Source organism: Cupressus sempervirens, chromosome 1, assembly GCF_028749045.1.
Source record: "Cupressus sempervirens isolate cs-2001-9-10 chromosome 1, ASM2874904v1, whole genome shotgun sequence".
Lineage (NCBI taxonomy): Eukaryota > Viridiplantae > Streptophyta > Pinopsida > Cupressales > Cupressaceae > Cupressus > Cupressus sempervirens.
The window spans coordinates 505892316-505918749 of NC_143118.1; the positions used below are offsets into that span (position 1 = coordinate 505892316).

General features: G+C 34.5%; 1 protein-coding gene across 2 annotated transcripts in view; it reads right to left on the reverse strand.

Moving 5' to 3' along the window:
- Nucleotides 1-26434, reverse strand: part of LOC149578446 (Regulator of chromosome condensation (RCC1) family protein) — a 94380-nt gene that overhangs the window by 24174 nt on the left and 43772 nt on the right. For both annotated transcript variants that reach the window (XM_089829177.1, XM_089829182.1), the window contains 2 exons: nt 13681-13716; nt 13406-13533 (listed from right to left, as the gene is read on the reverse strand). In XM_089829177.1, the coding sequence (XP_089685303.1) occupies nt 13406-13533; nt 13681-13716 (164 nt within the window). The remainder of the gene's footprint in view (nt 1-13405; nt 13534-13680; nt 13717-26434) is intronic.

The window sequence follows — 26434 nt, forward strand, 5'->3', positions numbered from 1 at the left end:
ATGCTGTCCGCAACAGTCTTCAAAATGGAGCAGCTCTGGTCCACAAGTTCTTTAACAATCTTTTTCCATATTGTCCACTCTTTTACCCATGGCATCCATCTTATTCTTCATATCCTTAATCATTTGTTCATTATCTTTGTTCTTCACTCCAGAGGTGGGACTCTCTTCATTAAATTTTTGACCTCCTCAGCATTACCAATAACCTTAGAGAGTTTGTCAATATGCTGACCGAGATTCCTCTCCTCTCTAGCAATCTTGCTAAGTTGCTCGAAGTCCCTCCTGATATCCTGCATTTGATCCTTCAAACTGGTTATATCCTTTTTCATCACACCCGGGTTTCCAATCATCCCCTTCATAATTAATAATCTTAATTTACAATATTTGTTTAGTATAATTTGATATTGTTCATCTAATTATTCAATTATCATTTAAGGAATATTTTAGTTGATTAGTGATTCTCTCATAATTAACTTGAGGAGGGGATATTACAGTTGTTCTTTTTAGTTCCCAAAGAAAACTGCTATTTATAGTAAGTGCTTGCAAGTTGCTACTCTTTTTGGGTTTTTTTGGGTTTGTTCTATGTGTTCTCTAAATAACATTGTCATCTCTATAATTTCTTGCATGGTGCTAACCTTTCTGGGGATTTTTGGGCTTGTTCTCTTTCTTATTTTAAGAACACCACTATTTATAGTAAGTTCTTGCATGGTACTAATTTTTGGGGTTTCCTTAATTTGTTCTCTTTGGTTCTTAGCAGTTACATAGGGGCGTATCCCCCTTGGACCCTCGAGTTCCCAATGTGGGGACATCACAAGGGATGGGGAAGGGGTATACCCCCACCACTGTCATTCCACCACCACTATGATGTCGAGAAATCGAAACAACAAGACGTCCCCAGAATGGACATGAGAATGCCTAAGCATACCTCAACCATCTCAAGAATGTCTACATCCCTTATCGACAAACGGCCATAAAAGAGATTTTTTTTAAATGTTGCATGTTTTAAATTTTGTTCCAGCATGCCAATTTTGGGAAACATCTTTTACAGCTTAGTTAATTCTTGGACCTGGTGGTTCTTAATGGATTGTCTTGCTTCCCTGGATCAAACTTATTCGCATGTAGACCTAATGGTGGTAGTGCTAACGTGGTGGATTATGCTCTTTCTCGACAATCCTTCACCCCCTTCATTAACCAATTCTCTATTTCCCTCCTCTCTTTGGCCAACCATGCTTTTTTTTGTCTCTTTGTCCCCTTCACCAACTCGTTCCTAGCACCCCCCCTTCCCCCTAGCACCCCTGACCCCACTTCTCTCGTCGTTTTTTTTATGACAGTTATCTCAATATGTTTCCCTTTTATCTTAAGCAATTTCTCCCCCCATCTCCTCTTCTCCATTTTTGAGTGTGTCGCCACCACACTTTCTTATCTAGTCAAATTCCATTTGGAAGGTTGCCATGTCTTTCCCTCATGCCTCCACCCCTAGCTCCCCCTCCCAATCCTAAGAACACTTGTCCTATGAATAAATGCTATTATGAGGAATGTAAGGCTCTCATCAAATACTACATTCAACCTTCTTGTCCAATCACCCTTCATACACCTCCCTTTGGTGCTCTCACCGTTGGCTCCTGCACCATAAGAAATGCCACCACATTTCCTAGCGTAAACATTCCCTTCTTGCCTACCTCCACCGTTTTCCCTAGCCCTTATGGTGTACCCTCTTCCCCCTCCATGCCTTCTTGCCCCTGTTCTTGATCACGAAATTTCCCATACTCGTAAGCTTTATGACATCCTTGGCTAGCAACCTTTCCAAGTTACACCCCTCTCTCATTGACACTTTTCTCCTACACCACCATCAGGGACGCAGTTAGAACTATGCATTCTAGTAGGCTTGTTGATGAGGAGGGTTTTCAAGCCAAGTTCTTCAAATATGACATTACAACTTTGGGGTCCTACTTGGCTAATCTCTTCAACCAGGTTGTTTATATGGTTTCTCCCCTCTTGGTCACATCACCTCATTCATTCAATTGACAAGGCAGGTCCTACATTGAATCCCAATAATTACAAGACTATCATGGTTGGGCACACCACCTTCAAGCTATATGCCACGACTCTTCATATTCTTCTTTCAAGGGGGTTGGATCACAATTATATCCATACCAAGGGGCAGAGCTAGTTTTAGACACGATTATTAGACTATGGATCACATCTTAACTCTCTAGGGCATTATTGAGGAGGCATGTCATCGCCTTCTTTCAAAGAATTCGGGATATTGGTATCTTTGAGAGTCTTCTATCAGCTATCATGAGACTTTGCGAGATAGTTTTGGGTCATCTCAAGACCCTTTCTGGAATTTTTGACCTTATCAAGAGCACTATCAGGGTTAAGTAGGGTTTCCTCTTGTTGCCTACCCTCTTTGGTATCTATATTGACGATCTTGAGAGGTATCTTCAAGACCACACTCATCCCGATGATGGTTGTCTTCTTCACTAGGTTATGATCTCCATTCTTCTACTCGCAAATGATGTCGTTTCTTTTAGCTTCCTCCCCTAAGGGTTTACAGCGACAACTAGACCGTCTCGCATCTTTTTGTGAGTTATGGCATTTGATAGTTAATTTAGGGAAAACCAAAGTGATGGTCTTCAATGCTCTTGAGACATCTAACCTCCATTTCTTCTTCAAGGGGTTAGAAGTGGAGAATTCGTCCTCTTACACGTATCTAGAGGTCAAGTTTTCTCAGCCTCATTTTACAATGAAAACTGCCCTTACAACCATAGATCAATAAGGGTTATCGTGCGTTGACCCTCCTTGAGCAATAGTGCTTCAGGCACCATTTTCAAGACTATGTCCAAGATGGCACTCATGGATACACTTCACAAACCTACTATCCTCTATGGTTCAGTTGTGTGGGGTATTTTGTTGGACTCTGATTAGGCTTATGCCAGGCGGGTTTTGATTCTCATCCTTCATCATAGTATCTAGTGCAAGCAATCCACCCTAAACAACATTATTCTTGCACAATTTGGGGCTCATCCCTTCAAGCTTGAGGCCATCTTTGATCTAGTTTGGTACCGTCACCACCTCCAACGCTTTGTTAATTCATCGGAGGGTCATCAAAGATAGCCATACCTGGCCTATCTCTCCTCAGAGCTTATAGTTGATTATGCTCTCCCATCCGGTCAAGCCTGCAATTGGTTTGTTGAGACTTTTGCCTTTCTGGGCTCTATTGGAATTGAGATAGATCGCCTCCCCCCTTCCAAAACTTGCTTGATGCACCCCCAAATCTTCTTTTTCCTCCACAAGAGCTGAATAGGTACATTTGAGTGACATTTACAAACAGTTTGTTCACACTATTTGGGCTAACCCCCACAGGAGCCTTTTCCCTAAGATGGAATTTTATGCAAAGCACTTTTTGGAGTTGAAGGATGGACTCATTGTTCGTCCTATTGGTTCCCAAAACCGTAGATTAGAATCCTATGAGCCTTGCCTGCTCAATGCTGGGACATCTAATCAGTTGTGGTCAACTTGGCAGGATCAATCAATTCGATTTAGATCCTCTGCGCTTTTGGCTCTGCAAAACCAAGGCCTGTACACTTGATCCTGGACAACAAACTTGGATCCAAGACGTTTATAGCAGATAGATTTCAATGCAAATACAATTTTCCAAAAATGGCAAGATTTTAAGGAAACTTCTAGATTGCCAATGGTGAGTATTAATCTTGAAATACGATTACTTTAATGAACTTGAGAATGCTGAAATAAGATTGAAAGTGAATTACTAAAACAAATAAATATCAAACCCTTAAAAGAAAAAGATTAGAATATTGCCAGCATATAGATTGAGAAATATGAGTGAGTTAATGATCAGTGCTGAAATTTAAAAAGGTGATAGAGTCAAAACTATATGTTTTCACATATAACTTTATGAGATTATGTATATTAAATCTATAAACAATTCAATTATAAGGATGCATCAAATTATTTCGTTTTATGTGTATTTAAACCAGTCTATGATGTTTTAACCCTTATATGGAGAAAATAGATACAAATAAAGAAAACAATAAGAATATTTCAAAATATTTGTATTTGTTGGGTTTAAATAGCAACGAAAATTTGATCTACTTATCCTAATAACAGATTATTAATAAAAATTAAAGATGATCACAAAGGATGAACTATATAGTAATTTAACTCTAAAGCAAATAAAAATCTTACTAATTACACTGTGGAGAAATTCATATTGAAGACACTCAAATGTTGATACTCCACTCAACAAAATTATATCTCACACAATATCGAAATGTATGCCCAATAATTCAACATCCAGGAGCTTGGTTCAAAATTCAATCTTTTCAAGAAAGGAGTTTCAATATCATATATGCTTCAGGAATGCAGAGAGCTTTTGAAAATAAAAATGGTGTTCTGTTTGATTTTACATATCATATATTTGTAGAGGACCAAGAAGGATTGGTTACCTCTCCAAACGTTGCATCTCTTAATCAATAAACAATTTCTAAAAACTTTAATTCTTAAATAAGTATAACCGGCAGTTTAACAAGTAAATGCCCTTATCCTAATAACCATAAAGCCCATATAACTATTTGAATATTCGAACATGTGCCTTCTTTTGTGCATTCATCTGCTATCTAATGCTTTTATTAAAGGGTAAACAACGTGCGAACAAGACAAGAAGGTATCATTTCATGAGAACCATCCCGACCATTAACAACAAGCCTGCAACGTTCGGTATTTATCAAATCGCTGCTTCCAAGACATGATTATCCTTATTTCTACATCTGGTGCTTTTCATATTCATTTCACCGTGTTTTTTTTTGGTAAACTTCATATATCTTTTATTTGGCCTGAGAGACATGGTCTCCATACAGAGTGATATCTTCAGTACCGATGCCTTTGGTTTTGTTGATCACATTGCATTGTCAGGTATAGCAAGTCAACTATCTAGAACCTTCCATTGTGGGTGAAGAAGCCAAGAATTATAACATTTTGTGAAATGATGCCACTGTGATTCGTTCAAAAAACTGGAACTCTAGGCTCCACTCCCGTATAAGCTCCCTTTAACACCTACATTGAACAAAAATGGTTAGACAATTACATAATAACTAAGGAGTGAAGTCATCGCTCATAGCCTGTTAAGGAATGTGATGACAGAAATTTCCACCATCCCGTGTGTTATCTCCAGACCTGCAACAAATATGACAAGACATCAGATGTTAAATATCAATTAAAGCTCCTTAATGATTGGTGGCGACCGATACAAAATTCCTTGCTATTCACTTCTGAAATGAATGTAACTCTGTCATTCCTGTATGTCTTGCTACTATTGTTTCACAGAGGAATATGTGACTTGCTCAACATTGGCTATTGTTGTTGTAGAGGATATCATACGATTAGTTGAAACCATTTTTAATATTCTTGTCTATTCTGAAAGGCACAGTTTTAATTGTTCTTTGCAATTTCTATTGTGCAGCGACACAATATACCAGTATTATTGTTAATTCATAGACATTATCCAGTTGCACAATACCTTTCTTCTTAGCGCTTGACTTCATCACTGCAAAATCATTTCTCTCTAAACTCTTGTCATTTATGTTTGCTTTGTACATGTTTGACAACATATTCAGTGGGTTTCATGGTATACATATTTGATGTTTTGCTTTAACTGCTGTTGTATGTTCTAATATATCACCAACATGTCCATCATACTCTATGCCACAATTTGATTGCTACTGTCATAAAGGCATGCTGCTATTATTTTCTGTGAAGGTCTGAATGCTGGAACCATTCATCATTGTCTTCTAGTAATCCTTCTGATCTTATTGCTGATCTGTCATCAATTTGGACACTTCTTTCGTACCATAGGGAGAAAAAGATTAGGGCACTAAGAAATTAGAGCTCCATCATGTCCTTCCTACCTATCCCTCCACTAGTCTCTCTAGATCCCCCTTGGCTCCTTTTGGGTGGGTCTACATAGGCTCTGTTGCAAGACCAATCACCTTATTGACAGAGAGCACAAGATTTGTCAGCTTTGCAATATTGGGGTTGTTGAGACTAAGCTATTCATCTTTCATTGTCCTCTATACTATGAGATCAGAGGGAGGTTCTACTACCTCTTCAAGGAGATGCAGTCACTCTCCACTTCAAATATACGAACTAGAAGTGCCTTACCCTATATTTTTAGGAAGCCCTTAGGCTTGAGGACCACACACTCCAACACTGTCACCCCGAAACATCTCCGCCAACTTATTACTTCCTTTACAGGGACTAAATTTTGCTCCCGAGGCAAACAGCCAAATTTTGTCCTAACTTTTTCGTGCATTTTATCATCTTGGAAGAGTCTTTGAAAAGCTTTGCAACACCCATAATTCTTCATCCATATATAGTGCTACTTTATCTAGCATAGCAAATATTTCCTCACTATAGTACCTCAAAATAGGGCATATACAAGGAGGTGCAATGGGGTAGTCATCTTTTTCTATCGATGATGAATGCTTGTTTCCACCTTATTGCATAAGTTTTCACTTTCTGTGGGTCATTCTCATGTGTTTGTATGGCAAGTTTTACCTTCACTACGATTGTGTTCATGACATCATAGACATCCCCTAGACAAGGTTGATCTATATCAGCAAAGCGGAGCAAGTCATAATAGGCATGGTGAAATCCAATACAAATTGCACACGAGCCCACCAACTATCATCCAAGACCAATGCCTTGACCTTTTGGGCCCTCACTAAATTCAAAGCCTTCCACACATCTCGTTAGTTGGAAATGATCGTTTGGCTCAATGCCCTTTGCACCTTGACAAGTTGTCTCATAACAATAGTATGAATTGCAAATCACGTCTCAGCAACCTAAGAAAGTTGATAACAATATGTCAATAAATATTAAGCAAAATTATATACAATTCGATAATTGAACATAATAAATAAATTATTAAAATTAAATTTAATAATTACAATTTACCTTAAACTCCAATTCAAAGAATGATCTGAGTATTTATTTTGACATTTGATGGCTCATCACAAACATCTGTATCTCTTCACCCTCTCCATATATTTGTTTCAAGCAATTTATTTGAGCGTCAATTGTCACATGACCAAGTTGAGGGAATGTATAGTGCAAGGTGTCCAAAAATATGCTCATATCGGCCCTTAATCAAAGCACTTGCACCCCTACAATTTTTGGCATTGTTTGTAATCACTTGGACCACAGTCTCACTACCCACCATCTTTATGGCCTCAATGACAATTCTAGAAATGAAATATGAATCTTTCACTTCCCCTTCACAATCAACTACCTTAAAAACATTGCCCCTTTGGGGGACACTAAAATCACATTAATCAATGGTTGGTTTCTTGTATCTTTCCATCCATCAAAAACCATATAAACACCTTAAGTTTTCCAAGAATTTATAATTGGTTGAAGAGATTTCTCTATAGAAGTTTTATCTTTTTGCAATAGAGCGGTACACACGTTTTATACCTGCAACCTATGTAATCAGTCGGTGCTTTATTGATGGTTGTCACCATCTTCTTTCAATATGGTAATTTCACCGACTTGAAAGGAAGACCACTGGCAACTGAAATAGATACAATATGCAATGTTTATGGATGCAATGATTATGTTTAATATGTATGCAATGATGCACATTGCAGATAATGGAAATGTATGAATTAATGCATATTCCAATGCCAATGGAATACAATTACAGACTAAGTCTGCAAATAATATCAAGACCTTCAGGTGACACTATGGTTGTGTCTGATATACTGTTATGATCCACGCACATTCCCTGCTAGCCATCTCTGATATTAATTAATAAATATGCTGCTGATAATGACATGGTCACAGGCAGTATACTGTCTCTGATCTTCTTAATTGTATATTCAATCTGCAATTTATAGAGTCGTCTCTGATGTAGAATTATGGGTATCCTCAATATGTGCTGTGTCCGATATATACTGTTACAATACTTGCGCTTCGACAATATGGAAGGTTGCATCAGCAATGACGCAACTGCTGCTTGCTCAACAAAGCCATAAATCCACGGGAGAGTAAATAAGATATATTCTCAATCGATGATGCAATCAAATGACATGGAATATTAATATATGTCTGAAAGGACATATTTGTAGAGTCCCATCAATTGGTTTACTGTTGAAGTGATTAGTTAACATCACCAATGTTTATTATGAGCACAATGCGATCATTGCTAATTGCACAAGATAAAAAATGATCAAGTGTCAATAATCATCAAGGCTGTATAATTATTATGAGTAATCATGCTGATCATGAATTACTCTTTCTTCCATAAATCGGCAGTGACACCTGATTATGGATTAACAGTCCATCCTTGAATATGATACTTGAGCATCTTGCATCATTGCTGTATGGATAATATCCATGCAGGTTAGAATGATCAGAGCCGCGATCGTTGTAACGTGTATCAATATATACATATACCTAAGGCACCATATATATATCAACCATGGTATGCTGATGTATAATGCAATCATGTAGATGGGCATGGATGAATGTATGTGGGTGCTCATGCATGCATGCATGTACGTACAGGTGTACCCGTATGTAGATGAGTATGCATGAGTGTGTCTGTATATGCAGAGATGTATATATGTAGACGTGTATGCATGCGAGTATGCATGCATATATGTATGTAGATGCATGTGTATGAATAAATGTATTGATGCTCATGTATGTGGGAATGCATCATGGGTGAGTATGCAATGGATGATGTCTCAGAATGCAATTGCAAATGATGGCCTAACTACTATGCAAGTACTATATATACATGAGAAGGTATGTTTTTACTTCCTTGCCATTTTTACATTTGTGTTTTATGAATTCTCAGTTTATAACATGATTAGTGGTGGAAACTCCCTATTCATGCTAATGAAGTGTCCTCCACTCATTTATCAATTGCAGTGATGGTCTTCTCTGGTGTTTTCATATCATTTTATCTTCATTTGTTTATTCCTTTTGCAATTTTTGTCTATTTAAGACTTCACAAAAATTGGGCTACTTAATTGCCAGGATGGGGATATTACAGTTGTACATTTCCCTTTGGCATGTGGGTTTTGCTGGAGTTTCCAATCTGTACTTTGCATGGACTTGAGTAGTTAAATCTGCATTTGGCATTCTTATTGTCCAAGAAATTTAAGTTTTGGTTTTCCTTGAAAAAGATGCGTTGAATGATGTAAGTTCTTTGGAGTCTGCTTGATATCAATGAAGTCTGATTTGAAGAAAGCTGACAAACATTTCCAGAAATTCAATTTTCAGGGCTGCACTTATATTTCATATCATTTTCAGATTTAATGCATGAGGTTTGTGAAGTTTCGATAGTGAACATGAGTATATGCTTCTGGTTCCATTTACCTTTGAATACATTGCAATCTATGTTAAATCTTATTGGAAAGCAAAATCTGAAACAAGTAATTAGCAAACAGTAATCATTTGGTTCCGAAACATTGGCACCACATTTCAAAAGACAATCAGGACTGAACATTTCACAAAAACAACGGAGTTCAGGAAATGACTATCTTCACGATGGTTGCCAATATTAATTTGTTTGCTTAATTTGGACACTAATATAAGTGCTTCTCATTCTATAAATGTAGCCAAATTTTTGTTTGTGCAACCATCGTCCTTCCTACAATTATATACAAATATCCCTTCCCACCATGAATTTTCAATAAGCATTTGAGTTCAAAGATCTACATATAAAAACTAATGATTCCCTCTATGTTCAATTTTATCAATGATCTGCTTAGTTATCAACATTCTTGTTCTTTCTGTTAGTTTTCATGGATTGCTGCAAATGTAGTTGCATTGCCTCTTCAGTATATACTTTCCAAATGGGTGCCATCTCTCTTATATTAGATGAAATATGGATAGACATGTCCCTCCGTGGGACATGTCTATTCGTTAGTACTTAATATAATAGCTTGTTATTTAATACACATATATTTGTATATATATAATTATCACATATATAGTTTATATAATATTATATATGTAATATATCTCATATATCTAATTAAATAAATATATATACATTTGAGATATATATATATCCTTAGTGTGTTTTATGATTTATCCAACTGAAACTACACTAACATTAACACTCCCTCTTAGGGGCGATAAGGTAATATAAGAATATCTTTGATCAGAAGATATTCAACATTTTGATATCACATTTGATATCATGAGTACTGGCCTCCAAAATATCAAATGATATTCACAAATACTCTTGAGTAAAGATATTGGGAGTAATGACCTTTTGAATGTCATCTAATATGACATTCACCGTGTACTCTTTGAGCAATTGCCTCCTAAATGTCAAGTTGCAAGATATTCACCAAGTAGTGTGATTAATGACCTCTTGAATGTCATCTCATATGATATTCACCAAGTACTCTGCGTAATGGCCTCCTAAACATCAATTTGCAAAACATTCACCATGTCCTCAAAATGTTCATAAGGTATGTGCACACACATTCTCATAATGCTTACCATATGAACATCCACCATGCAAAGTACAATCTATCATGATCTATATAGAAAACGTAAGATATCCATCATAGTAGAAAATCAAGTTATTGTAAGATCGTCACCTTTCAGTAACTTCTGCAAATACAAGTGATAATCATTTGGAAGTTGTCACTTCCTCATGATGTACATAGGGGGTAGGCCCCTTAAAATCATATAGTCACACACATAGTATAAGATATCATGATCTATATAGACATCGTAAGATATCCATCATAATAGAAAATTAATTTATTGTAAGATCGTTACCTTTCAATAACCTCTGCAATACAAGTGATAATCATTTGGAAGTTGTCACTTCCTCATGATGTAGACAAGGGGTAGGCTCATTAAAATCATAGTCACACACATGGACTTTCGAACTCCCTCCGAATATCAATCATCTGAGCTCCTCATCCAAAGTTGTCTTTGAAAAAGTGTCAGACTCCCTCTGAATCTGATATCAATCTCCCTTTTCCTGCAAGAACATTCTCAGAGGAAAAGATCAAGGCAAATAGCTCTTATAATACGTATCGAAATACAAATAAGAGAGAGACTACAATGTATAAATAAATGTAACACTCAGAGGAAAAGATCAAGGCAAATAGCTCTTATAATACGTATTGAAATACAAATAAGAGAGAGACTGCAATGTATAAATAAATGTAACACTCAAGGAAAATACTTACCTACACATCAAGATCTTTGATGCAATCTTTTGTACTTCTTGATTTGTCCTCTTGATACTAATATCAATGCTCCCTTTTTTTTTATTGTTGACTTGGAATAAACTCATACCTCTTTGTATTATTGGCAACTTCATTTATTTTGGTTTATCAATGTGTTGAGTAAATGCTGCCTTCAATTTCATGTTAACCTTGCTCATAGATTGTTGCTGCTATGAAAATCATCATTTAAAGAACAACCGTCGCTGCTTATTTGAATATTTACATCTCTTCATGATTTAGACTCCATTGTGACCTTTGTTGTTCTTCATTACAAATGTCCTCGACCAATACAAACTGAGACTTTTGCCACAACCGCAGAATACATATTGACTTCAATTTATCGCCTGAATATACTTCCACAAAATAGGTTATGTTTATGAAGTGTATGGCTAATATCGACTTCCATTCATTCTAATTAGTTTCTAAGGTCACAGCTTTTATTATTGTTGTAAATACTTACTTCCCTTTTTATTCAATCAGTCCTTCCATAAATATATCACGTGTTGTATTGTCTTCCTGCACAATCTCTAACTCGTTGACATCATTATGACATATGCTAACATGGCAGTATATATATTCGTGTTCAATAACTTCAATTTGGTATTAGTATACGCACAGTCATCCAAGAAGAATACCATACAACATCTGTTGTGTATGATTATCGATGTCATCATAAATACTTATCAGACTATGAATTTTGTCTGAAGTATTTTGATTGACGTTATTTTATTACTTAGCAGTTCCTCTGAATCTTCATCACCACTGCTTTTTGTATTTAATCCTTCCAAACTTATTAACATCTGATATATTGAATCTCCTTTCGTTTTACAATCTGCTAATCATGTTTCTTTGATGCAGACTCCACTTATGCTATCTATTGTTTGAAATGTATCTTCTTTTGCATTTGCAATCTAGCTCTGATACCATGTTAGTTTGCATGGATCGCTGCAAATATAATTGCATTGCCTCTTCGGGTATATACTTTCCAAATGGAAGCCATCTCTCTCATATTAGATGAAATATAGATTCATTAGTATTTAATATAATAGTTTGTTATTTAACACACACATATTTGTATATATATAAAAATCACATATATAATTTATATAATATAATATATGTAATATATCTCATTTATCTAATTAAATATATATATATATATATAGTGAGTTTTATCCAACTGAAACTACACTAACATTAACACTTACCCATTCTTCCTCTCCAAGCAGTAATCACTTGTGCTTCTGCCTTTCTTAATGAGATAACAAGAGTTTGTAGGTATAACAAAATATTCTCCAGGAACCAATAGAATCTTTGAACCAGAATAAAAGATTTCAGGTGCACTTAAAAGGCCTTGTAACACAAATACAGTCTTTAAGGATCCAATCAAACTGTTTGGTCACTAATAATGTCTTATGGAAAAATACAAACAAAACAAATCCTTTGTGCATGCTTTCTGTTATTTCTTCAAATAATAATTAGTTTGCAATCTTTACTTTTACATTTGCATGCATGTACCACAAAGGTGACTACTTGTATGAGCTCTGTTGTAATTGTGGCTCGTTTTGTACATCTATTATAGATGTATGTAGTAGAGACACAAAACAAATTTGTATTATCAAGCTTTCTTGGAATAAATTCATTCAAATTTCAAACCATGGTCCTTTTTCTGTACACTAACACCATTTTCTATCATTTTTTATATCTATTATGTTGACGTAAAATAAAGTAACAACTAGCATATGAACAAATGAGTTTTAATGTGATCAAGGCATAAGATAAGATAAGATAAGATAAATTAGTAATGTCCAAAAGGAGACCACAGACGGACCTAAGGGACTAAAAGTACAAACAAAGGCCAGAGGGCAGCAAGACCACCAAACGGTGTCACCGTGTCCAAGAAAAAGAAAACCAACAGAAATATCAAATATTTCAAGTAATTAGCACCAAATGTTTGAAGAAAACAAGATGTTATATTAAAGAGTTACAGTTCATTTCTAAGTATCATTCAGAAGCATGGTGATACAGGAAAAAATAAATGCAGCAATGCCTACCTTGGTCATCTGAAATGTGTATTACAGTGAAAATTTTCAGCCAAGGAAACACACTCACTCATGCCTTACCGTCAATTCCCGTTTAGCCTTGTCTCTTTCTGTATTTGTAGATACAAATTCTGTTGAACCTCCTTCAACAATCTCCTCAACAAGGCATGGGACTGAAGTCATTTCATCTTTGCGACCAAGCTGGCCATCTGTTCATATATCAAGGTTAAAGCCACAAAAGCTAATTTTTATATTTGTAAAGTTCCCATAACATTGGGTTGGGTGTTCTCGACCGCTATTGATAACTTCTTCTCCATGATAACTTAACAAAATACAAATTTGGTAGGAAAGGATACAGACATTGTAACCCCATGACCAAATCAAACCATCATCTGTACAGGAGAAGAACATCACATTAGTCTACAGAAAAAACTATATCACAGCATATTTTGATCACTAGTAACAGTTCTTTCTCCTTTAAATTCAAATCATAAATCAGCCAGAATAGTCATTTTAACATGCAATAAGGCTCAATCAAAATCCAGTACCATCAAGAATGAAAAGACTTATGCAGGTCACATGTAGAAAATTTATATAAATTGACTTGCACTGTCAAAGTTCAATCTGATAAATACATATGGATGAGGCAGGAAAGCCCCACTTCACCACCTAAGGAAATGGAAATTCAAATCTAAAGCGTGGATAATGTGAGAAAGCCCCATTTCCCTTTCTAAGGATATGGAAGTCTCAATTGACGTTTATGTATTACCTTTTTACTCCTATTATAAAACCCATCTTGAATCAAATAAAATATACTAGATATTAGGGTAATAATCTTGAACAATCCAGGTAAAACAAAATCACTTACTAAGCAGCCAAGACTACAGAAGCAATCAGTTCCATTTATCCATCTTAAATAAGATAGCAACCAAACTAATACAGTAAAGATAAATAATAGTGAATTTAAAAGCTCTTGATATCGAAAGAAACAAAATAACTGTCTTAGTAAATGACAATCTGATTTCATAGATTTTCATATCCATAAAGAAGATACAAAATCTCAGAATAACCATTGCATATTTGAACTTGTGAGGTGAAACACCCTTTGTAGCACTCCCATTCTAACAAATGATCAAAGAAGAGGGCAAGGTTAAATAGACAGCATTTCAATTTGTATTGTCTTACTATTGTGTGAAAGCAATCAATAATTGCATGTGGGCATAATGATTTCTAATAATATACCATTTATAGAGGAATAGCTAGTCACTACAGTGATGGCAACTAATTCTTTGCCTTCCCATTTGCACTCTACATGCAAAGAAGGTTAGTGTTAGGAATTAATCTTTACTTGGTTAAGTTAATTTTCTCCTCGTCTCTTGTAGATTCCTAAGGAGTCCCTACATGTCCTTTTCCCTTTTTGAGTTTTCACAAATTATTTTTTTCATTCCGTATATCTGGAATATTCTAAGCTGCCGGTTCACATTTGGGTACTGGTTTGGGTTCACAATTCGGGTTCAAGATTCGTTCAAAAAAAATTTGAGTTGGGCTCAGATTCGTTTTGGGTTCATCCATACAAGAATATATGTTTTATATATATGTGTACATAGATGCAGTAGCAAATAAGTTCTCTTATGCCACTATGCTAATATTATAACAACATACTAAAATATACCACCATATTAATGTCTGTAATGTTCCCTTCGCTAGCTTAAGGAATGAATGCTGGAACCTACAACAATTCGTTGGAACATGATAAAGATGTATATCCAAATCTTAAAACAGGTTTAAAAAGATAAGCTAATTAACTACAAGATCTAGATGCTTTCTCCTACTACCCTTCCTAATCCTTAGGAAAGAGCTTCTCTTAGATCACATAACCCTCTAATGAGAATTAATTCTTGATTAGGCAATCGTCATATGAGGAGTGCTTCCCTAAGGCCTCTGGGATCCCTTAGGCATTACTTGGTAGAGATCCCACCTCTAACCAAGTCTCTTCTCTGACATATGCATATGATTAACCACTACAATATATATTGTCTCTAAGAGATTCTCTATAAATCTCTCTCTAGATTCCAAAAATGGAATTTTGACATTCACAAAGAATGCCCTCTAGTCTCTGCGAGTTCTCTTAAGAGAATCTTGACATTCTTAATGAATGCCCTCTCTACCAAGATCTACTTGGTCTGTATGAGAACTATTAAATTCTCATCCCACATATGATTATTAATCCTTATTTAGTAATCTTTCCATATAATTCATATTTGTTTCTGATACATGTGAATATCAAAGGATGCATACCTCCAATTGCTCTTAAATCTGTAACTGTATATTTCTTCTCAATAAAAATATTATTATTTAATTCTCTCCTCCTCTTTCACAAGATGGTTCTGTATTCTAATCCTTCTTGAGTTCGGTTATTACCTCAGTTGTATTACCTTTTTACTCCTATTACAAAACCCATCTTGAATCAAATAAAATATACTAGATATTAGGATAATAATCTTGAACAATCCAGGTAAAACAAAATCACTTACTAAGCAGCCAAGACTACAGAAGCAATCAGTTCCATTTATCCATCTTAAATAAGATAGCAACCAAACTAATGCAATAAAGATAAGTAATAGTGAATTTAAAAGCTCTTGATATTGAAAGAAACAAAATAACTGTCTTAGTAAATGACAATCTGATTTCATAGATTTTCATATCCATAAAGAAGATACAGAATCTCAGAATAACCATTGCATATTTGATCTTGTGAGGTGAAACACCCTTTGTAGCACTCCCATTCTAACAGATGATCAAAGAAGAGGGCAAGGTTAAATAGACAGCATTTCAATTTGTGTTGTCTTACTATTGTGTGAAAGCAATTGATAATTGCATGTGGGCATAATGATGTCTAATAATATACCATTTATAGAGGAAACTAGCTAGTCATTAAAGTGATGGCAACTAATTCCTTGCCTTCCCATTTGCACTCTACATGCAAAGAAGGTTAGTGTTAGGAATTAATCTTTACTTGGTTAAGTTAATTTTCTCCTCTTGTCTCTTGTAGATTCCTAAGGAGTCCCTACATGTCCTTTTCCCTTTTAGAGTTTTCACAAATCATTTTTTTCATTCCGTATATCTAGAATATTCTAAGTTGCCGGTCCACATTCGGGTATTGATTCGGGTTTGCGACTCGGGTTCAACATTCGTACAAGAAAAATTTGGGTTGGGCTTGGATTCATTTTGGATTCATCCATATGAGAATATATGTTTTATATATGTGTGTACATAAATGCAGTAGCAAATAAGTTCTCTTACGCCACTATGCTAATATTATAACAACATAATAAAATACACCACCATATTAATGTTTGTAATGTTCCCTCCTCTAGCTTAAGGAATGAATGCTGGAACCTACAACAATTTGTTAGTACATGATAAAGATGTATATCCAAATCTTAAAACAGGTTTGAAAAGATAAGCTAATTAACTACAAGATCTCGATGCTTTCTCTTACTACCCTTCCTAATCCTTAGGAAAGAGCTTCTCTCAAATCACTTGACCCTCTAATGAGAATTAATTCTTGATTAGGCAATCGTCATATGAGGAGTGCTTCCCTAAGGCCTCTGGGATCCCTTAGGCATTACTTGGTAGAGATCCCACCTCTAACCAAGTCTCTTCTCTGACATATGCATATGATTAGCCACTACAATATATATTGTCTCTAAGAGATTCTCTATAAATCTCTCTCTAGATTCCAAAAATGGAAATTTGACATTCACAAAGAATGCCCTCTAGTCTCTGCGAGGTCTCTTAAGAGAATCTTGACATTCTTAATGAATGCCCTCTCTACCAAGATCTACTTGGTCTGTATGAGAACTAATAAATTCTCATCCGATGTATGATTATTAATCCTTATTTAGTAATCTTTCTATCTAATTCATATTCGTTTCTGATACATGTGAATATCAAAGGATGCATACCTCAATAAAAATATTACTATTTAATTCTCTCCTCCTCTTTCACAAGATGGTTCTGTAATTTAATCCTTCTTGAGTTTGGTTATTACCCGAATCTCTGAATGCCATCTATGGTTATAAGTTTTGGTTCACCTTATAATGTCACATCACTGATTATGTATCTTCTTCTACCATTTTATACTTATCTCTATCTGTGTTATTGTTCTCCTATGCTGTCTATCGTAAACTCTTATAGTTGTCCCTTATGTAATTCTCTGTTATTAAATATGTTTTTAGTTTCTTATTTCTTATCTGCCGTCACTTTAGTTCTTTGTCGCTGAGTGTTCTTAACCCTTTTTTTTCTGTCTGATGGTCATTGACTGTAGACTCCCTTATATCTATGCAATTCCTTTGTTGATATTCGTTGACACTTCTCCTTCTCACGCTACTGCCTGTGGACAACTTTCTATGCAATTCCTTATTGCTAAGTGTGACAGTGTTTATGTTATATGAAATATGTTGAATGAGGTAATATGTTCTTATGACCAATTCTTGCTCTTGTCATTATCTTGATCACTGCTTACGCTCTTCTCTCCTGCAAGTCTTGTCGCCGTTTAAATGTGCTGTATTTATTTTTATCCCTTGCTTTCCTTCTTCCAATGCTGCTGACGGTGCTTTTAATAATATCTGATCTTGTATCCACCTAGATGTGATTATCTGTCTCCTTATCATGATTGCCAATTTAGGGAATTGGATTTTATATGGTTTGTTTTGTTTTTTATGATCCTTATAGTGATTGTATATTGTATTTCTGATGTTGTCTTTCTGGTTGTATGACTGATTACAATTGCAATAAAAGCTAATATAATCTACAATAATGTATATACATGCCACATTCTTCACTATAATTTGTATATCTTCTTTATATAGCTGTGATCTTTCTGTGTCTACTGCATTGGATATGCAATAGCCTGCAATCTCTGTTCCTAGATTTTGGTTCAACCTTTCTTTTAAATCTTCACCGTGTGAACTACTTTGGTCAATGGCATGGATCTGCTTCATGTCACCGGCTGTATTCCCTGTTTAGTAATGATAAGGGCACATATTCTTTCCTGGATTCTGCTTTTGATGGTGATCCTTGTATACTTTGTTGATTTCTCCTCCCCTCCCCTCATTCTTGATATCAATTAAACTATATATATGTTATGGATGGATAGGTCATGACTCTTGGTCATGACTTTTCAGTAATCAATATAAGCTTACATTTAGCATGGATATTATTAATATATAAATCATATTTTATTTGTATACATATAAGATTTTAGATTTTCTACATGTTATATATAATATAGTAGTTTAATAATTATGTGTGTCTTCTTCATATGGTAGGAATTATATCAGACTCCTTCATTCCTAAGTAGTCTATAATGAAGGATTCGTTGCTACTTTTATAATACATTATAGGTAATATTATTTAGTTATGATATCCTAAAATTATTATTTATTTATCTCGTAATTACAAGTATCTTATTATTCTTTATTTATTATTATTTTTATAAACCTTATATAGGGATATCACAATGTTTCGGTTCAAAAACAATAATGCCAACATTCATAATCAGCCATCATTGATCAATTACCATAAAAAACCATCAAGTAAATCATCATCATTCTGCTGCTGCAACTTAGAAGCACAAAAAGTAATGTTATAGGCCCATTTAAGGCTAAGGTTGTGATTTTTACCACATTGTAAGCTTTCACACATTAAGTATTACACTAGATGATTCAAAGAAAGCGGCTTTGGATCAGACTAGATGAAACCAAGAAAGCAAGCTTTGGATCCAGAATTACCCACGGTAAAGATCTCTTTAGATTTTGTTCAATCCATAGTTTTCTATACATGTTAGGCTATATGCACGAATTATTGTATTACAAACATTTCATAAAAGATGTGTGGCACTTTTATACATCTCGATTCCTCTTCTCAAGTAGCATTGAATTCAAATTAAATTAGATTAGTAACTTGAGTCTAATTTGGCCAAAAATAATTTGAAAAAGTAAACAAAAGGTGTATTTCAACCAAATTCTCCGAAATTCTGTATGGGTTCCTCTGCTGGAAACCAGAGTCGCCCATGTTAAAACTGTAACTTAGATCCTCATACTGTTCTGAATGTGCAGATTGCACAATCCTCTTCTTCTTATGGAATACCATTTTATTGGTTATTAATACCTTGAACCTTTATTGGGCATGATCGGCGATCCTTGGTAAAAGACTGTTTGTTAGCTTTAACATTAACTAGATTAGTTATGTTAGTTAACATTAACTTCTTTCTAGGCGCCGATAATGAGAAGGTGTTTTGGGCCGACCTAGATAGGATCATGTCCCTTTAAGGGACATGTCCTTTAGTTATGGTATACAAGGGGGTGAAGTTGTAGTTAAAGGACACACAATGGAACACCAAGTCTGCTCTTATAAACAACTCTGCCTCAAATCAATACTTGCTGTAGTAAATATATTTCAGAAAAGACAATCATTATTGTTATCCAATTTCAAGATCAAAGTTAAAGGAAGATCAGAACAGCAAGCATAAGAAAAGGTATTACCACAGATCTGATCATTAGAATTTGCAAAAACTTTACATAGTTCCAGAGCTCTGGTAGTCGAACCTAAGCTCTACAAAGTAAATAATCAGACTTGATATATATCTAGCATCATTCTCCTATCTTCAATGGCATACACAATCAAACTTGAGGACAGGAATTATAGGAAAGAACACTTTGATGTCTGGAAATTCAGAATCATGATGATTCTTGAAGAAAATGATGTAAAATAATTTGTTAATTCAACATACAGACAACCTACTGTTGAACCTCATAAAACTATCTGGAGTAAAGGAAATAGGAAATCCATTCAGATCATATTAGATGTAGAGAAAAATGATTTAATACCCGTGCTAACGAAACATCAAACAACATTTGATATGATGAATGCATTACTAAATGCGTATGAGGTTAACAATGCAACTTAGAGTTCTCGCACTAAAAAAGCAACTAAATCATATACAAATAAAGAAGGGAGAATTGATGAATTCTTACTTCCTAAGGGTTGCTAGTCTAAGAGATGACTTTCTAGTATAGAAACCATCATTAATGACACGGAACTAACACTGATGGATATAGATGGATTACCAAATTCATGGGAAACATTTGCACAAGGAGTAAGTGCCAAAGATAATCTTCTTGACTTTAATATACTAAATGGGAAGAATCCAAAAAGGGGGAAAATTGAAAACTGAAGATGAAGAACTTCATGTTCTTAATACAAATTCCTATAAAGGCAAGAAGAAGCACTTCAATAAGAAAAAGGGTAATTAAAAGAATGACAAACCTAAGAAAGATCTATCCAAAATAAAATGTTTCAAATGCGAAAAGTTTGAACACTACAGATCTAATTACCCTGAGAATTCTAAGCAACAAGTGAACTGTACAAACATTACTAGGGAAGAAGATAACTACGATCTTGAGAATCATGTATTGTATTCGACACTATCAAATGAAGTCTCAAGTAAGGCATGGGTGATTGATAGTGGATCATCTCGACATATTACAGGATACAAAGAAGCACTAGACTCCATATCAGAAAGGTTAATGGCGAAGTCACCATCGGTGATAATTCAGCACATTATGTCAAAGGAATTGGAAATTGCACTTTGAAACTAAAGTCGGGTAATTCTTTTCTTCTCAAAGGAGTACTCTATGTAATAGGAATAAAAAGGAATCTAATCTCGGTTACAACACTTGAAGATGATGGACACAATGTTGCATTCATGGACAGCAAAGTCATAACCTGGGATAAGAACTCCTCATTAAAGAAAGCAAAATTGATTGGTCAAAGAAAAGAGTATTTGTGTGAATTAAATTCAAAACCTAGTCGACCTCTTCGAGCCTTAATTCATGAAGCTGCTGATATGAACGAAATATGGCACAAAAGGTTAGGAAATCTAAAATTCAAAACCTTATCAACTATGGAGAAAATGGTTACTAGATTACCTAAACTGAATAAAGATCACTCAAGCATATGCAAAGGATGCGCTTTGGATAAGAACACCAAAAGTTCATTTCATGATAGCACTAGAAAAACTAACAATGTTTTGGAATTAATTCACTCAAATTTATGTGGACCTATGTATGTTCCTTCTCTTTGAGGATTTTGGTACTATATACTTTTTATAGATGACTTCTCTAGGAAAATTTGGATTTATTTCTTAAAATACAAAGAATTAGAAGAAATCCTGAAGAGATTTAAAGAACTTAAAACCTTAACTGAAAACTTATCATGACATAAAATTAGAACTCTTAGGATTAATAATGGAGGGGAATATACCGCAGATTTGTTTAAAAGGTTTTGCAAAGAAACAAGAATTAAAAGGGAGTATATTGTTCCTTATAACCCGCAACAAAACGGGGTAAGCAGTTTGGCTTAGGAAGTTACTTGTGGGACTATTTGGTCAAGCCATGAATCCTACGATTATTCATTGTGATAATCAGAGTTCCATCAAGCTTTCTGTGAATCTAGTTTTCCATGACAGGTCCAAGCATATCGAAATTACTTACCATTATGTAAGAGATATGGTAGACAAGAATACTGTAGAATTGGAATACATTTGCACTACAAATCAGACAACAAAAATTCTCACCAAACCTCTCTCTCGAGTGAAGATAGATCACTTCAAGAAAAGACTTGGTATGGTTGAATTGTAATTCATTTGTATTCTTTAAATTATTAATAAAATAATTTTATTCTTAGGCTATTGACTGTTATGGGCTCTACCATTTGTATTCATTATTTTAAAGGCAACAATCTTTGAGATAATGAACACTTGTATGAACGACATTATGAGAGATGACGATCTCTTAGATAATGTGCTAAACAGTAGAGTTCTACTGTAAGATCTAGATGAGTTCAAGATCACATGGTGATGTAGACATTGCTATGTCATAAGTCACAATTTGGATAACAGAAGAATTTTATTATTCTCTAGAGTTTATCCTGTGTTCTAGCAGATCTTAACTCGGGATCATGTTGTGATATAGGAATACCAGTACCTATGAGTCACAACTTGGATAAATGAAAAATTTAATTATTCTCTGGATTTTTCCTGTATATTATATTCTTTGCAATACTGTTATCACTAGTATTACTGATATGTCATATCACAGGTTTGGTAATATGACATAGTAGATTCAGATACATATAGAGTATCATTCTATGTTTATTCATCATAATTGATGATGCTAGATATGTTATCTCTCAATATGATTATCAAGTTAAGCGGGAGTGTTAAAACTGTAACTTAAATCCTCATACTATTCTAAATGTGCAAATCACACAATCCTCTTCTTCTTATGGAATACCATTTTATTGGTTATTAATACCTTGCACCTTTATTGGGCATGATCAGCGATCTTTTATAAAAGACTGTTTGCTAGGTTTAACATTAACTAGATTAGTTATGTTAGTTAACATTTAACTTCTTATTTCTAGGCGTCGATAACGAGAAGGTGTTTTGGGCCAACCTAGATAGGGTCATGTCTCTTTAAGGGACATGCCCTTTGGTTATGGTATATAAGGGGGGTGAAGTTGTAGTTAAAGGACACACAATTGAACACCAAGTCTGCTCCTACAAACAACTCTGCCTCAAATCGATCACTAGGCAGATGGGTTGAGAACCAAGCAATTTGAAACAAGATACATCTGTGGGACCCACATGAGCTATTTAAATTAATTAATTGAGAAACATATAATAATTGAGTTAAAATATAATACATACCTTTAGAAATTGTTTATTAATTTTTATCTTATCATTATAATAAACACTTACATACGAACACAAATATAAAAATGAAATGGCACCAATAAATTATAATAATATAATCTAATGATGTCACCTCATCAATAGACTTATCTGAACGTATATAAGAACGTATTATAATAATAAAATAAAGTCTATAATTCTTCAACTCCTTAATTATTTTCCCTCTATTTCTCTTCTTTTCAAATCGAATTAATGTTTGAATTTGAATGGATTTCTTTCTTTGAAACCAATGGGAGCCAAGAAGTCATGGCTTGCTCTTTAAATGGAAGTCGTGAGGGAGGCAGCAAAGAGACCTATTCTTTCATTCACCCGTCTACCTTTTTAGAAGATCGGCCTTCCTTTAACTTAAGCCATGTATGAAGTTCGGCATTGATTTATTTTATGCTTGATGGCCTTAACGTTGAGTCTTATTCTTGAAATGATTTTTCTACATATCTCAACTTGACTTTTTACTACATTTCTTATTTCATCAGCCTTCCATTTCTACAGCGTTCATTGCTCTTTTAACATTTTTGGCATTGAATCCACATAAACCCATGAGCCAAAGTTCCTTCCATTTACTTCTAGTTTATGCATCCAATTTGCAATGGTTATTCTGCTATAAGAACTCAGACTTTGGAGTAAGTATGCATTGATACATCTTTAACAAAAGAGTAGAAGATTCCAATTCAAAATTTCAGGGAACTCAAGCATATCCAATGATTATATCAGGTCATGTATGACATTTTCCATATTATTTTATTTACCTTTCAAAGCAGCCAATCAGGCATCTAAGATATTTATCGTTTCAAATTTATTTTCAAGAACTAATATGAGATGCTACTTATTCAATGCCCTTATTATCAGTCCTTTTTCCTTAAACTTTCGTAATAAATTAGATACAACCCTTATGGAAGCGTATTTCCAAATGCATTGAAGTCTGGAATAAAATATACTATCCAACGATATTTTCCAAATAGTCTCAAGAACCTAATCTTCTAGTCACAGTTGTGATAAGCATACTAAGCAATGAATCTATGCATAGAACGGATTGCAGCAAGTTTCAATATTTATCATGATGATATCTTGTTGATATCTTGTTTGAAATTACAAATTGAACTTCTTTAAATTAGCCTTGTTCATGACAAGTGATAACCAAGTAACAATGGTATGGATCCATAAATCATTTTGCCACTAAATAATAGAATCAATTTTGAAATCTTTAAGAGAACATAATCATGTAATCACAGATTGTGAAATGATGGATGCATATAATCTTCTTGTATAATTGACAGAACCGGTTTTTTTGAGAATTCTAAACATTTGGGACTCACCTGGTTGTGTAGCCAAGGAAATGGGTGATGAGGTGAGAGAAAGAAATCTGCAATAACATGAAACAGTAATCAGTTATGAAATATCAATGTTTATCATTTTTTTTTATATGAATTATTTAACAGCTTATGCATGATCCTGTTAATGTAACTCTTGTTGTCGAGTCGGGTGGTGTAGATACCAGGATCGCTCGGTAGATGGCAAATGTTCCAAGTCCAAATTTCGGGTAGGGAGGGTCTTTCTCGTTAGAAATTGTGTGGGGAATAAGTTAAGGTCCGAGGTTGGGTGGTTAAGCCCCTGACAATGTTTTCCCCCTCCCCAAGTTGTCAGACGTACAACAGACAAAGATAAGCTATACATTCAACTGTTGTCGAAAACTAGTATTGTTACTTTGATGATGTACATGCAAGATGAAGGTAAGAATAATTGAGTTTTATTATCATTACAGTTACTTTACACTTAGTTGCAAGAGATAGATTTATCTGATGGATTGCTATCTCAATCTTTTATTTATATGAATAGTGAATATGAGCATTTCTTTTAATCTTAAGTAGTTGCCACAATAAAGCAAATGGAAGTAAAGGAATGATACAGTGATAATTGGAGCCCTAAATGATACCATGGTATCTAAAACCCTAATTGATTTAGTGTTATTTGAAGCCCTAATTGATACAGTGGTATCTAATGCCCTATATGATCCTATGGTAATTGAAGCCCTAAGTGATACAGTGGTATCTGAAGCCCTAAATGATCCAATGGTAATCGATGCCCTAATTCTATATAGTGGTATTTAATGGTAATCAACATTTGATTTTGATATAGCGATATTGGTTGGAAGTCGTTATATGATATTGTTATGGTAGTATTTGTGGACTAATCTGGGTGATTGCAGAAACATCCCTACAATGATTTATCGATTCAAATTTCATGGTATGTGGATTTTAATTTCTATAGTAAATTCATTGATGATGTTTTAAGTTCTTAGTTAAGAAATTTTGTTTAATTGTTTTTAACAGTAAATCTCTTTCACATGAACATGACTATTATAACTGTCTTCCTATGAAATTGAAGTAATAATTGTATTTCGTTGAGTTGTTGGTTGTTAAATTAGACCTGGGAAAATGGGATGTTACAACAAGCATAAAAAAAGGTATTGCCACAGATCTGATCATTAGAATTTGCAGAAACTTGACAGCCCAAAAGTCTTCTGAATTCTATCAGGGTTTCTCTTAGAGAATTCCTAGCGAAATTTGCTCTCTGTAGCAGACGAACCACGAATTCCTAGGTCCAAGAGAGAGTCTGGTAATTTAAGGAATATTGATTTTCCTCCTTGTAAGAATTATGACACATTGCACCCTGATAATAAACTAGCATTTGCACCAAAAGGAGGTGCAATGTGTAAATAATCTGCAAATTATATTTGAATAGACTAATATAAAACCTTCTTTGTACTGGAGTTGAAGTTGATCAATTCAGAATGATATATTTAACCACCTTAGTGAGATACAAATTCTGCAATAAATAATATATATTCTGCTATATACTTGAATAAGGCAGAGGATGCTAAAGGAGCAAACTTTTTCTATGTTTTGTGTGTCCTTTATCCACATCCCTATCTCATATATAGGACACCCAAGAGTCATGGCCTAGGAAAGGACATAACTCTTCCTAGGTTGGCCTCACAAACCAAATGGCAATTTTAACCCAAATCGCCATCTCATAAATAATCAGAATTAGTAACTATACTAACATACAATAGTATATTTAGAACAAATCGTATGCTCTAAAGAGACGTTGATTAGGCAAATGCCATAAGATATTTAAATAGGTTAAATCCTTCAAAGGATATTAATGCTTTGCTAGACCCGTAAGGCCAGCACTTCAAACCATTACATTATCTCAGTTATTTTAGGATTAACACTTTCTCTTAACTTGATAATCATAATGAGAGATAATCATATCTAGTAACATCAATTACG